General features: G+C 39.8%; 2 protein-coding genes across 6 annotated transcripts; both read right to left on the bottom strand.

Moving 5' to 3' along the window:
• Positions 1–1,635: 1,635 nt before the first annotated feature.
• LOC103708361 (F-box/kelch-repeat protein At3g61590-like) lies at positions 1,636–6,985 on the bottom strand. Of its 5 annotated transcripts, XM_039131187.3 has the most exons (5): positions 4,412–4,921; positions 4,210–4,321; positions 3,993–4,047; positions 3,811–3,862; positions 1,636–3,138 (listed from the first exon to the last, which is right to left on the bottom strand). In XM_039131187.3, exons 3-5 carry the CDS (start codon positions 4,025–4,027, stop codon positions 1,891–1,893), a joined length of 1,335 nt encoding a protein of 444 aa, XP_038987115.3. In that variant the 5' UTR covers positions 4,028–4,047; positions 4,210–4,321; positions 4,412–4,921; the 3' UTR covers positions 1,636–1,890. The 5 variants fall into 5 exon arrangements, with proteins under 5 accessions (XP_038987115.3, XP_088561094.2, XP_026660939.2 ...); XM_088704968.2 differs by having other exon boundaries at positions 3,993–4,321; XM_026805138.4 differs by lacking the exon at positions 3,811–3,862 and having other exon boundaries at positions 4,210–4,921.
• A 4,503-nt stretch (positions 6,986–11,488) lies between these two features.
• On the bottom strand, positions 11,489–12,564 carry LOC103708363 (BON1-associated protein 2-like). Its single transcript, XM_017843123.5, has one exon. It carries the CDS (start codon positions 12,427–12,429, stop codon positions 11,695–11,697), a length of 735 nt encoding a protein of 244 aa, XP_017698612.3. The 5' UTR covers positions 12,430–12,564; the 3' UTR covers positions 11,489–11,694.
• Between the last annotated feature and the right edge of the window lie 5,293 nt (positions 12,565–17,857).

Here is a 17,857-nt window from a genome sequence, read left to right as displayed (position 1 = left end):
TTTGGTTTTTGTCATTTCAGGATGATCGTTGCAATTTTTTTGCATGGTTCTGCGTAGTCAACTTTCAGCAATATCAACTCAGTAGGATGAAGTTGAAAGTGAAGCAAGAGATGATGAGATTGGGCTGATACATGCATGAGTGGTGCCACCCTCCCAATAATCCAACAAAGAAACGAAGAAATTTTTTGCCAGCTCTGGGACAAATGCAAAGAGACAACCTGACTTAATGAAAAGAAGCCAAGCACAGTTCAAACATAATATAACCATGATCGAGGAGAATCCTGAATAGAGTGGACAAGGGACAATGGCCTGAGCCACCAGCTGACATCTCCTGATCAGCAGTCGGAAGTTGTGGAGGACCCCAACATGCAGTTTATTCGAGCGTCCAGAATTGGCCTCAGCTGTTGCCGTCCTCCCACCAAATCTCTGAGAGAAGGCTGCAACAAGGGGTCGCTACCCAAGAGCCCCTCTTCTTTTTCTGTAGGAAAAAGCATCCAAAGATAAAAGAATATTATGTGCACCTTATACCACTTTTGAAAGAATAGGAGACTTCAGGCCTTTTCTGGGTTCTAGTAACCAAAGATTCTCCTTCTCTCACTGTTAGCCATTTTAGAGAGATTTTAGGTTAGACTTTCAAATAGCTTCCACCATCTGAGAACAAACAGATAGGACTTGGATGTCTCAAGTTCTTCAGTACAAATAAATGAGATAGATCCTGGATGCCCACCTCGCACCATAAATTGGTAGGGGAGTCATTAGATTTACATGATTGAATGCATACAATGAGATATGAGGAGAAATTAATGCATACAGAGTTAGCTACTAGCTATTGCACATCATGGCATCGGCTGAAGCTTTATGGATGGCCTGTGCAAATCATTTGTAAAGCAGTGGGAGATTTATCAACCTTCAAAGACTGAACAATGGGCAGTTTTGTAACGAAGAACTCAATTGATTCTTATGTTTGCAAGGCTTCTTAAATCTTAATTGATTCAAAGAGGATTAAATAACTCCTAAGACTCAGATAATAAATTGGGCATGCAATTTGCAAAACAAACCTGGGTTGAACGTCTGTACATTGAACAGAAAATGAGATATGAATGTGCATAAGGATATATCAAAGAAAAAAAGGAATTTTAGCCTGCAGCTGACTAAACGAATGGCTAAATTTAACATCCGCCCTAAGTGCATCAATGTGCCTCTAAAACCACATTTTCTTAAAGATACTACGTAAAAGAACAAGGATTTTGACAATGTTTGAGAATTGATGCTCCTCAATTATACAATGAAGGCAACAAGCAACTACTGAAAATTTCTGCTTATTTTGGTGGCATTCATAACAGGTATCCCAAATGCATTTCATTCATTGCAAAAGAGAGAAACCACCACAAGCAAGTTTCTAGTATGTAGAACATATACGAGAGTCAAATATTAAAAATTAAAAATTGAGCAAACCATCACAAAAAAAGAAAATTAAAGATGGATACCAACGACATTTAGAACATATATGAGAGTCAAATACTGATATTCATGAGTGCAAATGATATTCATGAGTGAAATAAAATTATTAAAAATTAAGCAAAACAGGAAAAATGTAAAATAACTTCTCAAAAAATGATGCAGAAATCATCACAGTAAAATGGAAGTCAGCCCTCTTGCCATTATATAGATCAACTGTGCCAACAGACATCTCAAACTGTTTTGTCCACAGATATATAAAAGAAAAGGACAAGGGTCACCAGCGGCACTTTCAGAAATGATTTCCCCTATATCAAAAGCAATTTCTATAAGCTCCAAGCCCCACAAAAACTTTCAAAATGACCCCCAAAACAGAAAAAACTATTTATAAATCCTTGTGATGCCATCAAATCCACCGCAGAAGAAAACAATTCAACAGGCCACTTCAAGCCTCGGTTCAAAGCAGAAACCAGTGAAAAGCTGAAGAGGAAATCTTTTGGTAACAGGACACCTGACCGACCATTTCCACTGCTTCTGGCTCATGTCAAAAACAAGCAAAGCGGTGGCTCCATAACTCTGTATGTATATCAGATCCTCAGTGCCGCTGCTTGCAAAAACATCATCAAACTCGCCGAATCCTTGGAAAAATCTGTGAGGCATTCGAGTGACCTCTCGCCAACCTTCCTTGTAAAGCTCCCAGATGCCGATTCCCCTGATGATATCCGGCCTGTCATACTTTGCAATCCCACCAACCATGACCAGCCTCTCTTTGAGGTTCATCATCCGGCCACAGGTGAGGGAGCAAGGCACTGGTATTAACGTGCGCATCAGAGAAGTGTGAGAAGATCGAGCTGAGAGATCATACATGATCAGGCCATGGCGGCGTTCAGCAGTTCCTAAAACAGCAGTAGAGTGAATCATGCAGTACAAAACTCCATTGCAAATCACACTCTCGTCACCTCCCCTCCATCCTGTGAAAACCTCCGTAATGGATGTAACCCATGATCTATTCCCTGACTCATATATGTGGATGGAGAATTCCCACTGGAGGAAATCACCAGGCACCTGCTTAGATTTTGCCACGACAATAGTGTAATCATGAGACTTCCTGTCCACGGATATGGCAAGGGTACTATAGTCGGGGAATTTTACACCAGGAGGTTCCAATAGCATCTTCCAGTCTGTTGTAATTGGGTTGCAAACAAAAATACGACTCCTGCTGTCATTGTCCATGGAACAAACTAATCCGCAGGATGAAGAGATAAACCAGTTACTTTTCTCAATGCAAGGAAGATTGAAGCTATACCACTTCCGAAGTATTGGGTCATAAGCATAACCAGCAGGTGCCTCGCTATAGGTAAACATGTAGTACCATGGCTTCTGAGGCAACTTGTTGGCCCATAGAAACCTCCTTGAGTGGATGATATCATACCATCTTTTGCACACCGATGCAGCCCTGATGATGCTTGCAATGGGTAAAAAGGATAGGATTCTTTCTAAGATATCATCTGGAAGAATGCTATCCAAGCAAACCACGAATGCTTCGCCTCCGTTGTTGCTGCCAGAGACTGGTTCGAGTTCAGCAACCTCACTTCCAAAGTGGCTAATAGGATGAGGCTCCCAAGATGACTCACCCTCCATGAGGCTAATGATACCATTCAACAAATGCCAAAACAAAACCTGAAAGGATCATTAAAGAGAGAGAAGGGAGGAGAGCAGGGAAATATAAAGGATCAGATTCAAAACTATAGTAAAAGTCCCAAAACATGAATCCAATTCCAAGCACGAACTATTCTTGACCAGGAAAAAAAAAAACAAGAAGAAGAAAGGAAGGGGAAAAACTTTAAAGAAAAAAGCCCCTGTAAAATAGAATCCTGCGGATCTTCAAGCATTATACAGATAACTACGCAATAAAAGATAAGTTCTTGAACACCAGGAAAGTACAAGTATATTGGTTCATAACTTACAGCAGGAAATACCACCACGACTGCATTGGAATTAAAAAAGAGAGAGAGAAAGAAAGAGGACACATGCAAGTATTCGCATCACTGCACCGAATAAAAGATAAGTTCTTGAACACCAGGAAAGTACAAGTATATTGGTTCATAAATTACAGCAGGAAATACAACCAAGACTGCATTGGAATAAAAAAAAAGAGAGGACATATGCAAGCATTCCCATCACTGCACCGAATCCTATCAAAAATTTTCATCCATTCACTAGAAAGAAACGGGGAAAAGATATAAACGAGGAGCTAGCAACAAACAAAGCCATTTCAGCAAAAAGATTAGATGTACATATCAACTAGCATGCTATAATCTAACATACTAAATAAAAGGCATAGTGATAAACCTCAATCTTCCGATTGGACTGAATCTGTTCAGATAGATCAATATTATTATAACTGCATCATAAAAGAATCCCCATAATTAAATACTAACAATTTCGAGCAACTGTTTTATATAAGTAATCTCCATATAGAGAATTTGCGTACTCCAAAAATGAAACCCTAGATTATGTTCTCTCCCAGGTACCTCAGCAAGAGACTTGCCATCATCCATATCTCCATCCATCATTTAACCTCAAACACTAGAAAAAAAACGAAATCAGATTTTTTTTTTTTTGAAAAAAAAGAGACTCGAAAAACAAACGGCATAGATCAAACAAGAACAGGGGAAACGAAAAGCAAACAGAAAAAGTAAACAATGGCAAAAAGAGGAAAAAAAAAAGGGGCGGGGTGTTTTCCCATACCTTAGAAGTGATGGATACTAAAAAGAGAGGCGCACCAAAATCGGATCTTGTTGGTTCCTCTCGTTCCAAGATCTCCACCTTTCGCTCGTTCCGGGGATCTTTCCGCCTATTTCTATCCAAAAAAAAATCGTGATTTCCCGGAGGAATGGCGGGTAGAGGTCTTAGATAAGAGCCACGAAGGCCTCTTTTATCCGCATCTCACCATCTGGCGACCGAGGGAGAAGGGAAAACAGCGGGAGGCGATACGGGCTCGAGCCGTATCTATCCGAAGGCTTCGGAATCGGCGGTCGGAAACGACGACGAGGGGGCCCGAGATGGGGTCTTGCGTCGGGATCGAGACCGAGAGGTTGCGACGGATTTGCGACAGACAGAGCAGTGGTTCCGGCTCCAGCAAGAAAACAAAACGACAGGCAGAGTACCAAGTGGGAAAGGTGGTTTCTTTAGGGCTGTTTTTTTTTTTTTTTTTTTGTGGTTTTGGAAGAGCAGATAGGGGAGGAGCCTGAAAGAGCGATAGGAGAGAGAAGAGAAGAGAGGCAAGTTGGGGAGAGAGATGGTCCATGTAATGCTCCCAAGAGTATATATATGTGTGGGTCTGTTTGGTCTCTCTAGAAAGAAAGGTGGCCACCTTTATCGCCTTCTGTAGTTCCTTGGGGTCTCTTCTTTATGGGTTTTGCCCTCTGTTTTTGCCCACAGTAATCCCTTCCCTTTCAAATGTTCTTGTTCTACAGTTGATGGCTTGATGCCCAATATATTTTGGGGAGAGAGAAATATCCAGTCCAGCTTAGCTACCAGCCTACCCTTCCAATGGGGTTGGAGGGTGGTGGACCATTCTATATCCATGTCAGGTAATGTTGCAGGGTGATATATATATATATATATATATATATATATAAAATAGTTTCTTTAATATCGAAAGAGATTTATATGGCATTTGCAGCGTCAGACTGTTAATCCTCTATTAACAATGATGGAAAAATTTGGTGCCAGCACTGTGCCATGGAGCAGTGAAATTTTATGCTATAAAGCTAAGTAACTAACTGATAACTTTTTCAGTGTTGTTCTTCTAATTAACAAACTGTACAATTTAGGATATTTAGGGTTCGGCAAGAGATTGCATCTCTTTTGAGGCGAGACATATCTACTAGGAGACGAAGGATTGGATGGCTTTTTTATGATTCATCACTTCAGAAGGATGTAGATGCCAAAAGCTTTTTGGAATCCATTATTTTCTAATTTTTTAGGTGGAGTGGTGTGAAACATCCGTCTTTGCAACAAAAAAAAAAAAAAGTTGGAGGAGGCAGTCCATGACATACTAAAAAGCTAAGTAATTAACAGAGAGCTTTCTGGTTGTTTCATAATATCGGGAGGTTTAAATATCTCTAGTAGCATCAAGCTGTTTGCTCTCTGTTAATAATAGCCGAATATGTTCGTGCCAGACTACTGCTATAGTATACTGTTGAAATTTCATATTAAGAAGTTAAATAACTAAGAAACCAGGGATTTGTAGGACTCACTCCATGTCCTGCTTATTATTCTTCACCTACGAGAATTTGTGCATGAGCGTATTTGTTCATGAAGGGATATATTTTAGCAACTTGAATGAAGAAACTTGGCAAGAGATCATGGTACGCAGTCCAACGTGTGAATGCATGGAAATTAAGACTAGGAGCTTTTTCTAAAAAGGAAGACTAATAGCTATGTTAATCATCAAAAATAGAGGACACTTGACAAGAGAGCATGGACCGACCTCAGACGTGTGCATTTATGAAAAGTCCAAACTCAGAAATCTATAGGCAGTGTTATTTTATTCATCAACAAAAGTTTTACCATGCATATACTCTTCTTCTATAACAAGGTGAAAGGTTGACAGAGGAATATGATGTGGTTTTTCTGCATCAAGAAACAGGGTCATCTTTGAGGGGTTGGAGCCTTCAAATTGCCTCTAATTAGAGAAGAACAAAAGTGAAGAACTAGCAATTTTATTGATAATCAGAAGTATCAAAAAATAATGGCATATTTGTAAATCTTAGAGCTTACATCCTCCTCAAAAAAAGGCACAAATAATTGATAACAATTCATAATTTTCACTCCTACCAAAGCTAATAACATGTTCCATATCAAGCCATGTACCCAATAAACAAAGTCTTAGTATGACTTATTTCTAGCCAAACAAAGTAGCCAGAATAAAAAAGTAAAAACAGGAAATGAAAAAAAAAGGAATCCAATCCCTAAAAGGACTCCTGTCTGTATCAGAATATGGGTACACCAACCAGTTGACTCAGAGCACTGCACTAGTGTGCTCTTTTTTTTTTTATCAAAAAAGGAGGAAATCCAACCCACTTTCATTAAGAAGATAATGCTTAAAGCCTATGGTTATGTGCCTCGATGAATATACCTTTTGATTGGATTTAATAAAGTTTGACCCCCAAGAATAGCATCAGAAGCATTGTGCTGAGGAGAACTCGTGAAGGATAGTGGCAGCACCACTAAGCCACACCCCTTCTTTACAGCCCAGACCATCGCCCTTCTCAGGCTTCTTGCTTCGCTTGCAATAGTTTATCAACTCGGTGCATGTCCTCTCTGGCTTTTGTCTTTCCTTCGGACAGCAGCCAATTGGACACTGGATGGAAATCAATTACAGAGACCGAGAACTTTCAGTTTTCTCGAGTCCAGGCTAGACTCCAACATCGCTGCAACAATGGCTTCCAACAACTAAAGCCACTCGAGGCAATTTCTAAGGCTCTTAAGATTAAGCGTGCAAGAGACTTGAAAGCTTCTGAGAAGAGCAACAGACGAGAAAGTTCCATAGGGGAAAAGATCCATTTCATGAGTGGAATCATATATAAATTACGACGGTGGACGAATGGTACCGGAGGAAGACACGTAAATTATTGGAGCACGGAGCTGGTCGCCCACAAAATGATACGTAGAATGATAGAATCAAAGTCGACTTCCATAACATGTCATTGTCCATAACCAAGAACGCAAGGAGCAGCAGCAGAAGCAACTTGAAGTGAGATAACGTGGATCGCAATTGGCCGGATGAGATATATATTAAGTTAGATGCCAAAAGGTTAATAAAGGGTGGGGAGGATGGTGGAGGGTCGCCCTCGCCATTATTGCTTTCACTCCTCTGCAAGTGCATGCAATATCCAATCAGCCCAGTAGCGAAGAATGAGCGGAGTTCCATCATTCCATGTCAGCTGAATTGTTCCATTGTGGCCAACTTTAAATGTGATGGGGTGGCCATCCGTATGTTGCTTTGTTTTTGTATGTAAGAAGACATTATGTGCACATGATGGGAAAGGAAGCTTGTGACATCAGCCACATATTCTAAGCTTATGAAATGGAAACATTTCAGATATTTTTATTGAGAACAATCTGTTTGAGAGTCAAGACCATAGAAGTTGTCCTGTAGATGGGGAGCTTTGGGTAATGTTAGAAGATTATTTTTATCATGTCTGGCTCCTAAAAGAAGAGGCCAGCTTCAATGAAGAAAAAAACAAGAAAGAAAATAAAAAGAGGCGAGCTGGTTTTCCGTATGATCACAGAAGTGGCTCTACTGTCAGTGCCTGGCGACGCCTTAGAAACCCAGCTAAGGGCTAAGAAAAGGCGGACCACACCCATAGATTTGAAGAATATGTAGCTCCAAAGTCCAAAGTAATGTGATGCAGCAAGGACTGGGAGCAGGTTGGGTAGGTAGAGAGATCATCACAGTTCTTTTTTTACAGCATTTCAATCGTTTTTGGAGGCTAACATTCTGACAACTGTCATAAAAAACTCGCTACCCGTGGGGAATTAAATGCAATTGTCTTGTAGCTTTTTAAGGGGAAATTTATTAGAGTTTTAATTTTTGTTAGTGCAAACAATGTTGAGAACAGGTGTGGCGAAAATGATGAGCCAAAAGAAGAAGGGATACCTCTTTAAAAAGAAGAGGAGGGGGGAGGAGGAGATAAATTATATGTTAAGGTAATCTTATCATGTAATTATCTTCTTCGGATTATGTATTTTTGGAGATTATTGGAGAGAAATTAAGTGGTTTGCTAATTTTTTTTTGAACTCTGAAAAAAAACAAGCGAACCCTATGAGTTGCAGGATACCACATCCACTGTTCTTGTCAAGAAATTAATAGTATATAGCTTTAAAAATTCATCAAATGCAAGTGGATATATATATATATATATATATATATATATATATATATATATATATATATATATATATATATATATATATATGTATGTATGTATGTATGTATGTGTGTGTAAGTTACGGAATAGAAGTAACACTCAAAATTATTTTTCAAGAAAGAAAAGAAGAAAAGGCTATACATAAATCATGCGGTAAAATTCAACATGGTAATCAAAAACTATATAAATGGGAGGGATCTCACTTCACTTCTTGTGCAGAAGCCTAATATATAATATATCACCATTCACATTATACTATAAAGCAAAAAATATTATTTCAGAACTTTTGTCGAAACACAAATAATATCCCATTACCACTGTGCCCATCTATGATATTAAAACCGAGTATATTAAATACAACTAAAATTCAAGATACTCCAGTTGCACCATTCCACATGTCGAAAAAATAAAGCGAATGCAATATTTGTAGCTATTTAGTTAGGGACATTCTTTTAAATAATAGGAAGGGAATTCTTTTCCCATTCATTGTTACTATAGTTGTACAACCTTCTATAGTGTTTAAAGATGACAAATCACATAGTAGAGATGGAAGATCACATTAATATAGTAAATATAATTTATCTTACTATACATTCTTTGCTGAAGGAGAGGCTTTTGTAACTGGATCATCCATCGTAACTGTACTCCCTTCATTCTTTTTCTTGTCAAACATGATTAAAAAAATTTTCATGGGTCTCTATTTCCAGGCCCGAAGCACAGCCCATGGATCCAACACCTGAGGCCAATTTTGGGCCGGGCCGACCCATTGACAGCCAGCGACCGGGTTTGCGAGCACACACTGTTCCAGTACATGTAAGAGAAGTTCTTATGCGATCGGCTCGTAACACTAAAGTTAGAGCCACTTCGTACACAATAATTCCATCCATTCTATGTGTTTAAAAATGCTGAATAGACCCTGCTCCATCACGAAGTAGAGATGCAAAGTTGGTAGGCTTGGGCCAAGGATTTTCTAAAACTTTTTGTTAGGTAGAGACTCATGACCAAAGCCAGACAATACAAGAGACGGTTCGTCGGTCGGCTCTTTTAAGTTCCCATGAAAATGATGGCAAAGTTACACACCATTCATTATCTGTCATATGTCTGGGTGTTACATATAAGTCTCCTTGGAACTGATGGTACAAAAGATTGTCCTCATATGTGTTTCACAAATATGCATGCTCATCCTCTTGCCCCGCAAAAAGCAAATATGCACACCGGAAGCATAAAAAGAGAGGAAGAAAGATAGCAGTTTTAAGTGTAATGCGTGACCCCATTAATGCCGTGTCTAATCACTAATCTCTTTTCCTTAAACTATTGTTCTTGGATGGCCACCTCTCTGTTTAGATTAATTTAAGTTTTTATCTTCTATCGCAAAAAAAATATATAACTATTAGGGCTGCAAAGGTTGGGTTAGATCAGGGCATGCTGAACCTGATTCAACTTGGTTTCATATTCCAATCTATTTACACCACATCCTTACTCAAGGTAAGGATGAGGGGCGCATGCTCGCTCAGCTTTGTGGTAATGTTGGAATATGATAGGTATAATAGATTTCAGGTGAATATCCAAGTGAAAGATAAAGCTAAGTAACAGACAGTATATAGAAATTCGCTAAGTTGGCATGGAGATATCATGCTATAGGCCGAATAGAAAAAAACTGTTAGGATAAACTATAGAACAGGCCAAATGGATGCATGACGAGTCAAGGCTGATTGAGCCTACTTACCATTCTGGCAGATGAGAAGGTCAGAACATCATAATAACAACATGGGTAGCGGAGGATAGTTGGTGCCAGTCACCAAAACTATCAAGAAAGTAAATGTTGGACGTTAGCTACCATCATCAAAATGGACAATTATAGATATTTGTTTGCTGGTATAAATAAGTGAATTATATTTTAGAAGAGGATACCTCTCGACACATCAATAAATCTAATTTATCTTTAATTATTTTTTATTTTATCTTTAATTTACCTTACTTTTAGATTACTAGTAGAACTTTACCTTAAGAGTGGCAGTAATAGTAAAAAATTTTCAATCATAGCTCAGCTACACCTTATCCAACCCTATCCATCACAGACGGTGTGGCGATAACAAAAGTCCTTAAAGGTCAAGATACCTGAATCTATGCTATTTGAATTAACTTTCTTCGAGCATCCTCTTCTGGGCTAACCTAACGCCAGTGGCATGTTCTTACATATATCTAGCCTAGATAATGGGCTTATATATCCTTTGCCTGCCAGCATACTTTTCCAACATGCTCGTCTCCCTACCGGATTTAGCTCATAAACTGATTAAGTCAGGTCGGATCAAGTCCATAGAAAGGATTACAGACTAAATGAGTTATTCTGATCAGGCCGGGATCAAGTTTTACTTGAACACAACATGAGATATTCAAGTTCAAAATAGAATCAAGTCAATTTTACAGCTTGAGTCAAGCATCTACCTATTCTTTTATAACTAAGATATAAATTATAATCAAATATAAGTTATTAAAAATTAAATAAGACAAAAAAACTAGCTTGAACTTAAATTTTCATTTAAGAATTTTTTATTTCATCCAAGTAATTGATTGTTCTTAAATTTACCAGCTAAGATTTTTTATTGCATATATTGATGTATTTAGCATGTTCTAAATAGAAATCTACCAAAACAAACAACAAAATATAAATGTTTAAGTATAATTAAGCAAAATTAAACTTAAAGAGATATATTTATTGACATGAAAAAAGAGGAATTAGTTTAACTAAGAGCTTATTTAATAAGTTAGGAAAGCTATTTAAAGTGAACTAGAACAAGTTTATATGATACGGATTTTTGGATCTTGTCATATCGGATTTGGTTCGACAAGCTTATAATTTGCCGACCCAACTTAAAGCCACAACTAGCGAAGTGATACATGACTCAAACCCGACCGCAGGCCAAATTTTAGCTCGCTTAATTCACATATCTTCATATACAAATTAGGGTCAAGACATGGGTCGGCTAAACCCCTTTGCAACCCTAGAACTACAATTAGATCGTGAGGCAGTTTCTATTCATCACTCATAGTTTCTATTCCGAATTCCAATCCCAAATTCAATCATCCCAAAACCTCAAAACTTCTTAACACTAAGATTTACATAAATATATCATCCAATGTGTTGTCTCTTATGTCCACAAAATCACCAATAGAATTGGCAAATTTAAAGAATAACCAATGAGTTCATAACAAAAGCAAGCAAAAACAAACTAAACGAATAAAACGGAGAGAGACGAATCAACAGCGGCGGTGGCTCAGAGATCAGGACAGTCCATCATCGACCAGGGCTCTCCTCGGTCGAGGAGAGCTGCAAGATCTGATCAGATGGGCTCCGATGGATCCGCCTCGGGAACCCCAGGAAGCAGGGCCCGCACGGCACCACCCTACCGTCCGATATCTCCTCAGCCTCAACCCCGCCGTCTGACGATATCGTCTCTCCGTTCCACTGCTTAAGCGCCGGATCCTTCCCGGCGGCGGGGTCGTCCCTCGGCGCCGCCGCCTGGCGGCGCCTGATCTTGGAACCCTTCTCGCCCATGAGGGAGAGGTAGCTAACAGCGGGGCAGGCGCCCAGGACCTCGGCGGCGACGAGGGGGACGCGGCGGAGGAGCATGGCGCCTACATTGAGTACGCCGTGGAGGCGGCCGGAGGGGCGGCGGATGCCAACGGCGTCGAAGACGGGGCAGCCGTCGCGGCGGGAGAGCAGGCGGAGGTTGCCGACGAGGAGGCGGACGGTTCCGAGAAGGGAGTCGGGGAGGATCCAGCCGGCGGTAGCATATATCTCGACGGAGACGGCGGACGAGGAGTCGTCGGCGAGGAAGCCGGCGGGGACGTGGAAGATGAACTTGTCGTTCCAGGTAGGATTCTCGCCGCCGGTGCGGTCGACGCGGGTGCGGAGCTTGAAGGCGGGATCCACCCAGGCGACGGCGTAGGCCTGGGCGCGGCGAAATCCGGCAGGCGGCTTCAGTCCCTGGGCGCATATAAGGTTGATCTCCAGGAAGTGGTAGTCCATGCCGACGCTCGCGCCGGAGGCCGCCGCGATCGGCGGCGTTCGCTCGATTGGGTTTCAAGAAGGGAAGGGATTTCAGGAAAGGGGAGAGAAGAGGAGGAGGAGGCGAGGATGCCTTTATTTCTTGCTAAGCGCGGTGTGATTGGAGAGGGGTTTAGGAGGCGGTAGGGGTTTAAAAAGCGGCGACCGGGCGTGCTCCAGCTGTATGTGATAGCGGTTACTTGGACGCAGCTAAGAGTCCTTGGGGGATCCAACTTGCATCCTTCACGCGAAAAAGAAGGATTCACCTTCCTTCGAGCCAATCCACCGTTGGATCATTAACTGTTCGCTTTGGGAGCTGTGTACGAGTTAAAATATTAGCCCGGCCCACTAAGGATGCAAGTTGGGTCGAGAAGCATGTGGGTTGGGCCAACGCCGGTTGCCTCTATATTCGTGTCTCACACTAAATGATGGCAAGAGAACGTAAATGAAAGCAAAACCTGTTTTATTTAGGTTTTGAGTTTAGAGGAAAAAAATATGGCCAATGTGCTGCTTGTAACTATTCAAAGTGGGAACTCCATATAATGTATGTTAAACTGGCCGGATTGTCCGCTAATTGATTTTGAAGTGAGAAAATTAAAAGAAATATCAAATAACTTAGTAGAATGTATAAATCATCCTTTCTATCGAGATAATTTTGTTACCAACTTGATGTTGTGTCATTGCGAAGTCTTCAGATTATTTTGCTTGATGCCATCTAGAAACTAGGACAATTAGATGAGATCTTGATAACAAAATTCTAATATACAGGAAAGTTTAACCCTAAACGGTCAGGTAAGGCTTTGAATGACAGCTACTGCATGCAGAAATTACAGGAGAGCATATGATGTCTCATTAAGGTTGTCTAGGAGAGTTGTTTGTCGTCGCATCATTGCTCACACAATTTGTAGAACTAGATAAAAAGTTTTGATTTCTAGCCACTAAATTCTAATTAAAAACAATTCCTGCAAATAACCTTTTGTTAAAAGGTAACAAGCATAATAAGCTCTTTCCTCCATAAAAGTATGTTAAGCTCTAGCTTTAGGATAACTAGCACAAGCTCACAACAAGTTTCTTGAGTAGGAAATTTGCATTGTCAATAGGATCTATACTTGAGATTTGCATCACAATGAGAGTTCATAGATTAGGAAATTTGCATTGCCAATGAGATTTATACTTGAGAATGAGGAGATGATGATAGATGGTGATGGTGGTGGTGATTGATGACTCATCATTTGTTCTTGGCCATACAATCTCTAAAGGTGTGCCAGGTGCTCCTTTTCTTGTCTTCATTGGTGATGCTCTATCTATCACAATTTTTCCACTCTTAGCTAGCTCGAATCCTTCCCGAGCTCGAGCTACTTACAAGTGATTTGAATTGGCCGGATGGCCATGTCTGCTGTTGGACTTTATGATGTTGCTGCTTGGATCGATCCTCCTAGCCCTCCCCATTGATCTATCTGGTTCAGGCCATTCCTCCCTCATCTCGCTCTTCTGTCATCCTTTGTGGGGTTGCATTTGTCTTGTTTTGTACATTCCTTGTGTGGCCCATCTTGTCATCTGCGAGGATTCATGCGGATGTGTGTTTAGTCCAATATTGGTTATTTGCTAGATAAATTTTGGGTACTTATACAAGATCAAATAATCTAAATAATACTTTTTGGCTAGGTTTTTTGGATGAAGTTTTGGATTGTTACAAATAGTATCTGAACATACTTGAACTATTATCTATGTGGAATTGGGGACACCGCAACATGGGTATATGTAAGGTGATCACAAGCTGATCATGGTGTTTTGTAATTGGATTTGCATAGTATTTATGATTGGATTTGAATAGATGTGGATCCTTAACTTGACGAGAATACTGGGGCTTAAATGGAAAGGGTATGTGATGACCCGTGCAGGCATGTGTTTAGTTTCACATGAGTTATTTACTGAGTACATCTTGGGTAGTTATACAGACAAATATGTAATATAGCCCAAATCCAACCTCGAGGCCGATGCATGACACTAAAGAGAAAGAGGACCTTATTTTAGTTGGACAAATCTTTATGGGTTGAATTGGATAAGGATGACCATGGGTTATTTTTCATCAGGCTTGGGACTTCGAAGTTGAACACCGGTGGGCGAGGACTCCATGTCTAGAAAAAGGGGCGACATATCAAGTACGTAAGGTCCTTTTTTTTTCTGATTCATTACCCGGATTTATTCTTCTTCATTCTTCAAAATCCTCTTTACTAACTTAAGCATTAGAGAGTCCTACCATTGGACAACTCTAATGGCCTTTGTTCTTTCTTCCTTCTGCATGAAATTAGTGCTCTTTAAGACTTTGGATCGAGTTTTGATAGCAAGATCTTGCATATTTTGTGCTTTCATTGAGGGTCTCTTTGCAGGTGCAATAGTGGAAAAGTTTCCTCTTCAAGTTGCCATGGATAAAGGTGCAGTAATAACTATTATATATCACCGGCTTTCACTGATAATGTAAGGATCTATGGGTGTATTTTTAGTTCCATTTTGGCTATGCACTAGACAAATTTTGAATATTTATATAGGATCAAGAAACTCAAATAACATCCATAGTTTTTTTTTTTGGATAAGGCCTTAAATTGCTATTGAATTATCATAACCTATGTGGATTAGAAGATACTTTACCACAAGCTTATTTAAGTTGACCATGGGCTAGCCATGGTGTATATGATTATATTTGTAGCATTTGTGATCGGATTTGCATTGATTTAGGCCTCTAGTCTGACGAGAATACCCAGGCTCAAAAGAGTATGTATATGAGAAACTCATATGAGTATGTGTTTAGTCCCATATACTGGTTGTAGGACCAAAAAATTTAAACAAACCCAAATAACACTTTCTATTTAGAAGTTTTGGAGCGACATGTTATAAGTTCAAAACACGGTGGCAGAGGCAAAGTTGGAAGAACACAGGAGATGCCACGGCCAATTTAAAACTGACAAGCCGTGGCCTGATTATTTTTTCTCCTTAAAACTGACAAGCCGTGCCTTGATTTTTTTTTTTTTCCGTTAAAACTTTGTTATTTTGTCAAATACGGTTGCTAAAACTTCGTTTTCAAAACATCTCTCTTTTCTTAAACAACGAATGTACCATATTGACGCATTCTTGGAATCAATCCAGCTGGTCATAGAACAGGCCAAATTGTAGGCGGCGTTTGATGCGTGGAAGCTAACTTTTGGTGACTAGGAGGATTAGACCGGTCCATTAGAATACAACTTTGTTGCTAGTCTATCAACACATACAGATTGGCTCGTGGTCAGCCTCCGCTCTGATACTATTTGTAACAACAGAGAACCACACTTAAAATAGCTAGTTGGAAGGTATTATTTGAATTACTTAGTCATGCATAAATACCTATGTTGCGGGATTTTCACCCCGACAACAGCATAGTCCCAAACCGAGCCGCGCAGGGAAAGCGAATGCGTTCCCACCGAGGTATTGTCCGCTCTGGACCCTGTGGGCACGGAGCTCGCACGGGGTGCGCACCCACCTGCGGGCGCGGAGCTCGCATAGGGGGCTTGGGCGTCCCTCACGGTTTTGTCCCCAAAAGGCGCCTCGGCGAGAAGAGGTTATTGAGCCCCCCATTTAACGCACAGACCTTTCCGCTGAACGGTCAATGTGGGACTAAATTCGGTGCACCCCCCCCCCCCAAACAACCTAATATCTATCTAGCGAATAACCGATGTGAAACTAAACGCTTTCCACCCATAACGGGGTAATCAGCATAACATGATTAATCTAGAGTACCACATTTATTAGTCTAATTGTGCAAATATAAGTTATATTTGTATATGCATTCATCATACTATCAATGACAAGTATACATGATCAAAATATAATAATACGAAAACTATCATAAAAATTATTGCATTTTACTTATTTTGATCATTAGCATTCATATATTTATATGAAAAAAATATCTATAATCATGCATGCCAGTGCACAAGGATTCTTACTGGGCCGTAAAACTCACATCTCTTGTTGCATATTTTTTTATAGTCATAGGAAGTTTAGATTTTGGATGGGTTGGTGTGAAGTTCGAACAATAGTCATTAGCTAGTTAGCTAGTTTATTTTCTAATGTCAATAAACAGTTAAAATTTTGTATTTGAATATTTGAATTACTTGATTATGATGGACTTAGTAGTTGGATCCTTTTGTCTATAATCTATTGATTTAAATTTATAAAGTTCATTGAAAAAGTATCCATCTATAGATCTTGTATGAACTTTAGGGCACCGTTTTAATGTTCGTGCGACCATAATACGTAATCAACCCAGATGACGGCTTAGGAGTTATATACTTTATCTCCAACTCACTACAAAAAACAAAAATTTTCGATGCTTTTTAATGTATATATTGATTCTTACACGCGTTCGTATTATTATTGCTCATGCCTTCTAGGGTGTATTGGATCTAAATTTAAAAGAAAATAATAAAAAAAAAAGTTAGTGCTTGCGTGAATGTCGCTGTGGAATTCTGGATCCAAATTCTGGCAGGAAGGTGTGGCTTTGCTTCAACTCTCAAGATTCGGCAGCACGATGTCGCTTCCTGTGGAATGAAAGCCCGAATTCCACGTTTTAAGCACTCCCACTGCGACGTTTTCCACGTCAAAGGTCCGCGTAGGCGACCGCTTCTAGATGGCGAAGAGGTTGCAGGTTCAATGGGTGGCTTCTTTTGCGTCCCATTACATTAAAAATAATAATAATAGTAATAATAATAATAAAAGCTGGCCGTCAAGCTGGCTTTTTGGAAAAAGAGAAGATAATGTTGTCGCGTACTTGATGACTCACTTGTTCCAAGCTCATGGTTATCCATTTTTTTAACCATTTCTTATCCGTTCAAGTTTATTTGATGTTCAATAATAAAGTAGGGGGACCCTGCCAAACCCTTGTTGCTTTGTCTTCAGGTTATACCTTGCCCACTTCGTGCTTGTATTACTTGGTCTCCCTGACTAATTGGCTTATACAGGACCAAATCGGGCCAGGCTGCTACAAGGATGCGAGTTTAACCAGTGACAAATTGATAATGATAATTCAAGGACACAAGTTTAACCAGTGACAGTTGGAAAAGGCTCTCACAAGGACACAAGGTTAATCCGTGACAAATTGATAATGATAGTTCGAGAACACAAGTTTAACTAGCGCGCGACATGAACACAAGTTTAACCAGTAACAAATTGATAATGATAACTCAAGTTTCTAGTTGTTCTTATTCTTATTGGTCTAGGTTGCTACAAGGACACAAGTTTAACCAGTAAACTTGATAGTGATATTTCGAGGACACAAGTTTAACTAGTGACAAATTGATAATGATAATTCAAGTTGCTGTTACAGGGATACAAGTTTAACTAGTGACAAATTGATAGACACAAGTTTAACCAGTGA

This window comes from Phoenix dactylifera, chromosome 9, assembly GCF_051530095.1.
Source record: "Phoenix dactylifera cultivar Ajwa chromosome 9, Ajwa_hap1_PhDact_Kaust_v1.1, whole genome shotgun sequence".
NCBI classification, from domain to species: domain Eukaryota; kingdom Viridiplantae; phylum Streptophyta; class Magnoliopsida; order Arecales; family Arecaceae; genus Phoenix; species Phoenix dactylifera.
This window is presented reverse-complemented; position numbering and strand designations above follow the sequence as displayed.

What these genes read in the sequence shown, in the direction of transcription:
- LOC103708363 (XM_017843123.5), bottom strand. Translation starts at nt 12,429, where the DNA reads ATGGACTACCACTTCCTGGAGATCAACCTTATATGCGCCCAGGGACTG.
- LOC103708361 (XM_088704968.2), bottom strand. Translation starts at nt 4,027, where the DNA reads ATGGAGATATGGATGATGGCAAGTCTCTTGCTGAG. An exon ending in ATGGCAAGTCTCTTGCTGAG is followed by an intron (nt 3,863 to 3,992) that starts GTACCTGGGAGA and finishes TTTATGATGCAG; the next exon opens with TTATAATAATATTGATCTAT. An exon ending in AGTCCAATCGGAAGATTGAG is followed by an intron (nt 3,139 to 3,810) that starts GTTTATCACTAT and finishes TGATCCTTTCAG; the next exon opens with GTTTTGTTTTGGCATTTGTT.